Here is a 5,350-nt window from a genome sequence, read left to right as displayed (position 1 = left end):
CTGGGAGTTCACCTTCCTGCTCATGTCAGCAATTACACTGTGGAATACATGAACACCAGGGTTTCCTTTTCTGTGTAACAATAGCTCTAACCCCGCTCTTTCTTTGTTTACGGTTACATTATTTCTAATTGTCCTAAAAATAACCTGGGAACCTGGGAGGTCAGAGGTGTTTCTGAAGTTTCAGTGCGAAACCTGATCTGGACCATCAGAGTGGAAATCGGATTTAATCCTCTCCTATCTCTGGAAGTTGGGATCGAGGCGCGAAAGAACCATTTTTATTATCAAGCTTTCCCATAGTCCTTCACTTTTCTATTCCAAGTAACATTTTTTTTTTAAATCACACCAATGTCAGGGCTTTTAGCAATATAAAGAGAGATTTATTTTCAAAAAGTAGAAAAACTTGTTTGAAAAAAATATATATCTTTTGAGTGAATTACTTTATAAATGTGACTGTCAAAGTCAGCTATTCTATGATCTACACTTTACAACATATTGTACAACAGATACACATCGATAGGCTCTTATTAGCTATTCATATATTTATAATTACATATTGCACTTGGACCAGCAAGGCTCGCAGAGTCATTCACGGTACCAGGAATAAAGTTAAATAGATGGGAATCGTTGTCAGCACAACCGATTTCCTCCGGTTTGGAAACGAATCTCCTCGTCGCTGTAAAGTGTTCTCGCGGGGTGGGCCGGGGAGAGGAGCTTGGCGGGGGAAGCAGGGGCAGGGAGCAGGGAGGGCAGGGGTCGCCTTCGCGGGGCTCTTCCCCCGGGAGCGCGCCTTTCCCAGACTCGCACCTCCAAGGTCAGGACGCCGTGGTGCCACACAAGCGGCTCGCGGTCACCACTTCTTTCAGGTCGCTCTCTGGCTTCCCGGCCACCATAAAGGGCCACGTCTGCAGGAGAGAAGAGGGTGGAGGCGGTAAGTGGCCATGGAGGAGGGATGGGGTGGGTTCCCTGACCCAGAGGGAAGGAGAGGGCTCGGCGGGGGCAGGCAGCGAGTCTCCCAGACCCGTTATCTCTCCAGTTCCCTCGGAGCCCCAGTGAGCCTCGTGGCTGGATAAAGCAAAAAGCAGCACTGGCTCAAGGCACAGCTCGGGGAGGCAGAGCAGAGAGGAGAGTCCACTTCTTGGGGGCAAAGTGAAACCCAAGAGAGGAGGCCCTTCGTTCAGCCCAAGGAGCTGATGCCGGGGCACAGTGCGGAGCCCAGAAGACTTCTCGCCAGGGAGGCACCGGGGCGCCCTCGGCCCTCTCTGAGGCCCTGGTCAGCTTTCCCGGACCTCCTGCTTTTCGCCCATCTGTCTTCCCCCTGCCGACTTCCCTGTCCTCCATCACAAATGCGGGCTTTGACCACAGACTCTGAATTAATCGCTACCTCTTAGGGAAAAAACAAAAACAAAACACTAATGAAAGAATATACACGCATATTTTATTTAAGATCATCTTCCTACTGGGCTGAGCAAGGATAACCTCTTCTCTTCTGGGCGTTTTGTAATAAAGCTCACTGACGATAAAGGCAGCAGTAAAATGTCAATGAAGGCACTGCTTTCATTTGACTTCCTGATTTTGAAAAGCTATTGACTCATCTCATTCGAAAAACAAACTTTGAGTTGGAGGGGGAAATATTTTTCGAGGCAAAATGTGGTTTTGCACCCCTCCCCCCAAATTCTGAAACTAACTCTGTTGAGAAGACAATTCAAACCCTCAAACCTCTCTCACTAGCGCTGGCAGATAAGACGACTCCTAAGAGGAAAACCTCTCCTTCTTATCAGACACAAACAGAGGGGCTGGAAGCGTTGTTTTTCTTTGGTGCCTGTACGTTTTAAAATCAAATCAAATGATAAAAGAATCAAATATGTTTCTTTCACAGTAAAATGCATGTGAGAAAACCATTAGGCTCAATGAGCATTACTTTTAAAAATAAGAAATTAAAATGTTCTTAAATCTTGGATGAAAGTGACCTTTTCAATATTATTTATTACACCAGTACTGGCGAGAATGTACTAATGATGCTGCTATTTGCTAGAACTTCTGGGATTTAAAAATGTCAACCCACCTACAGGCGAAGCGCAGACTATTGAAGTGGTTGAGGACTCACATGACAAGTATGGGGGACATGACGTGTCCATGTCTAACGGTCCTATAGGTGCTTGGGAATGAAACCGAGTTGGGTGGTTTTATTTGCAAGAACTGGAGGGGAAAATCGAGTTCTACTCTCTAGTTAGAGGAAGACTCAAGGGATTCATAAAATGCCTCTTGGGGCGCAGCCTCTGGTCCGCGTTCCCCGTCCCGTCCCGCACCAGTCCCTCCACTCGAGCCCCCATGGTGCGGGGACCAGGGGATCGCCAGCTCCGTCCACTTGCACACTCTTAATGGGGCTGCCACGTCCAACACTTGCATAAATCATCCCCGCTCCGGCGGCTGGCAGGGCGGAGAGCGAGGGCCGTGGCGGGGGATCTCCTGCCACGGCCCCTGCCGGCGCTGGGCGGGAGGGAGCGGAGGTGCGGGCGTCCCAGACCCGCGCTCACACTCAGCGCCGACCGCCGCCTCCCCGGGGAACTTACCAGGTTGACCGGGTGGATGTACCCGTTCTCGTACTTGTCGTTGGCCAGGATCTGCCTCAAGTGGGCGATGTAGCTGGACGCCAGCCGGAGCGTGTCCAGCTTGGAGAGCTTGGTGTCCGGGGGCACCCAGGGCAGCGTGGTCTTGAGCCTGGAGAAGGCCTTGCTCAGCACCCGCATGCGGGCCCGCTCGCGCGCGTTGGCCGCGTTGCGCTGGACCTGCTTCCCCTCCTGGCTGACCCCGCTCAGGGGGCTCTTCTTGGTGGGCGCCTTCCTCCTCTTGCCCAGGCCGCCGCGGCCCTTCTGGGGAGACCCCGCCTCGCAGTTGGAGCCCTCCTCGGTGCTCTCGTTGGAAGTCACGAACTCCTTGCTCGAGTCCATTTTCAGCCCGTCGCAGTCCAGCATCTCCACTTCTTGGAGGTCCTCCACGTCGCTGAGGGAGCCGGTGGACATGTTTGCGGGAGAGGATGCGAGGGAGAGAGGGGAGGGAGAGAGGACAGAGAGACCCGGAAACCAGTGGGCCCCCCTCGTGTGCCGGGTGGAGCAGCCACCGCGTGTTGGGAGCTGGAGTTGGGGTTCTGGTTGGGTCTCACACCCCTTCCCCCTTCGCAGAAGGAGCCGCCCGGGCCAGGGCTTCTTTGGGAAGGAAACCGACGCTCCGCTCCCCACCCCGGAGCCGTGGCCGCAGAGGCTGTGAGGGAGAGAGCGCTGAGGAATTTGGTGGACACTAGGAATTTATCTGGGGAATAGAGAGGCGGATCCTTGCAGCCCAGGGGAGGGGCCTCCCAGGCCCCAGCGACGCTCTTAGACCCCTTTCACAACCGGAGGGAAACTCACTCGCAGGCCCTGATTTCCAACTTGTGGCGTAAATCTACTCAACAGCAACACGAAATACCATCACCTTCTTCCCCTTGGAGCCGGGCCTAGGAGGAGCGGGGCGCACGCACAGCCCCTCTCCCGTGCTCATCGCCCATCGCCCATCGCCCAGCTCCTCAGGCCTGCGTTCCCCCCTAAGAGGTCATAGCTGGTTGTACGTAGCGAACTTCAGGAAAACGACCAGATCTTTTTTTTTTTTTTTTCTGGGCCTTCCACCTACGAATCTCGCAAGCATCCCTCTTGCCTCCCCCTCTCAAGAAAACGCCACTTAAAATCCAGGCAGAGATCAGCTACCTCTTGCCAACACCTTATAGGACTACACAGTCTTATCAAGATACCTTCCAGCCTCAACTGGGGTAAATGAAGAAAACCAGTTCTTCGTAGAATCTGTAGGGGGATGTCAGAAAAAGTACCAAAGAATTCACCTGCACCTGGTCCCTTTAAAGATATCAAGGAACTGCCTGTGTGTACACAAACACACCACCATTGCACACCCACAGGCAGCCACACACATAGTGGGAGTGAGGGGAATGAGATGCAGTAACATGGGTGTGTGCTGATAACCTTTTCTTAACTGAATTAAAACTGCCCCCTAGATTCCTCTCTAGAAATGTATGTAATATTGTCTTAAGAATCCGTTGCTCTCAGACATCACCTTGTTTTCTCCCTCCCAATGCTGCTGCCTTTGCCTCTCTTTACATCCTCTACACTACCAGGGTTCCTCATGTGAAGCTGACATTCCAAAACACTAAACAGTAGTATCCCTTTGGGAAAGGTTCTTTCCCATTCCTGACCCAGCCCGGGCCATCTTTACTAGAGAATAAGACAATCTGGGGAGTAAGTTAAGAAAGCAAGGGGAACCAGACACCAGGAGATGGGACGGAATTGATGAGATGAAACTGGATAGACTGAATGCATGAATCCCTCTTACTAGTACTTCCCTGGGTTTTGTTTCCCTGCAATTAGGCACTGAAGATGAGGGGCTGAAGCAACGGCCTAAGCGTGGCATCTGAGCTTTTGGCTGGGAGCCTGTACCCCTCTCCTACATTAAGATATCATATCTCTAATCCTGGGCTCAGCTGGGAATTCCCTAACCTCTAACGTTTTGTTTTGTTAGCAGGGTCTTGTTTGCTTTCCCCCTATGCTGTAAACTAAACAGATTGTCAGCAAATCAGTCTTTATTAATGAATTAGTGAGACCCCCCCATACCACCATAATATCTTTGCCTAGGATTCAAAATTTGTTAATCACCAGTGTAGAGATTTATGAGCTCTCTTATTTTCTGTTGTTTGTGCAGGTGGAGATTTAAATGACCATATCCACCACCAAGATTTATTGCGAGGGTGATTGATGTTATAAACCAGGAAAAAGACTCTTCCCACAGCAGGGATGACAGAAATATCAAGTTGAAGTTGCCTTTGTCCTCATGCACAAATGACCCAGTCCTAGAATGCAGAAAGTATAATAATTTAATCGGAGAGCCAAGACAGTATTAAGAGAACACCCAGCAGGCCTGTTAAATTTTCCCCCACTGATTCCCAAACTAGTTTTCTTTGATTTTCCCTCCCTTTTCTCTGTCTTGGTAAGACATGAAAGCTAAAGTTATTTTTAGACTAAAAGAACTATGTGAAATGGGCATTGGCCAATACTTTATGAAACGTGTGTGTGTGTGTGTGTGTGTGTGTGTGTGTTTGTGTGTAGCTACTGAATATATGCAAAATAACCACAGAAACTATATTTATTTAGGCTCAGGAATGGGATAATGATTAAGAACCAGAATGATGGCCTTACTATATATCAGGCTATGAAGCTGTAAAGATTTTGCTTCTTGGAGTCATTCTTTTTGGGAGAAAGGGAGAAGGTGTGGTTTTCTGCTACACCTGAGTTTATAGGCCAGTCAGGCTGTT

The 5,350-nt window shown here is 50.1% G+C and overlaps 1 protein-coding gene across 1 annotated transcript; it reads right to left on the bottom strand.

The window, feature by feature from the left end:
• Positions 1-377: 377 nt before the first annotated feature.
• On the bottom strand, positions 378-3,263 carry TCF21 (transcription factor 21). Its single transcript, XM_070419259.1, has 2 exons — positions 2,571-3,263; positions 378-902 (listed from the first exon to the last, which is right to left on the bottom strand). The coding sequence occupies exons 1-2, from the start codon at positions 3,018-3,020 to the stop codon at positions 813-815; spliced, it is 540 nt and encodes a 179-aa protein (XP_070275360.1). The 5' UTR covers positions 3,021-3,263; the 3' UTR covers positions 378-812.
• Positions 3,264-5,350: the final 2,087 nt, after the last annotated feature.

The sequence above is a fragment of the Myotis yumanensis genome, unplaced genomic scaffold (assembly GCF_028538775.1).
Source record: "Myotis yumanensis isolate MYYU_CA2020_CCGP unplaced genomic scaffold, mMyoYum1.0.hap1 SCAF_6, whole genome shotgun sequence".
Taxonomy (NCBI): Eukaryota; Metazoa; Chordata; class Mammalia; order Chiroptera; family Vespertilionidae; genus Myotis; species Myotis yumanensis.
The sequence above is the reverse complement of the archived record's forward strand: the minus strand, read 5'-3'. Positions and strand labels throughout refer to the sequence as shown.

What these genes read in the sequence shown, in the direction of transcription:
- TCF21 (XM_070419259.1), bottom strand. Translation starts at nt 3,020, where the DNA reads ATGTCCACCGGCTCCCTCAGCGACGTGGAGGACCTCCAAGAAGTGGAG. An exon ending in ACATCCACCCGGTCAACCTG is followed by an intron (nt 903 to 2,570) that starts GTAAGTTCCCCG and finishes TCTCTCCTGCAG; the next exon opens with ACGTGGCCCTTTATGGTGGC.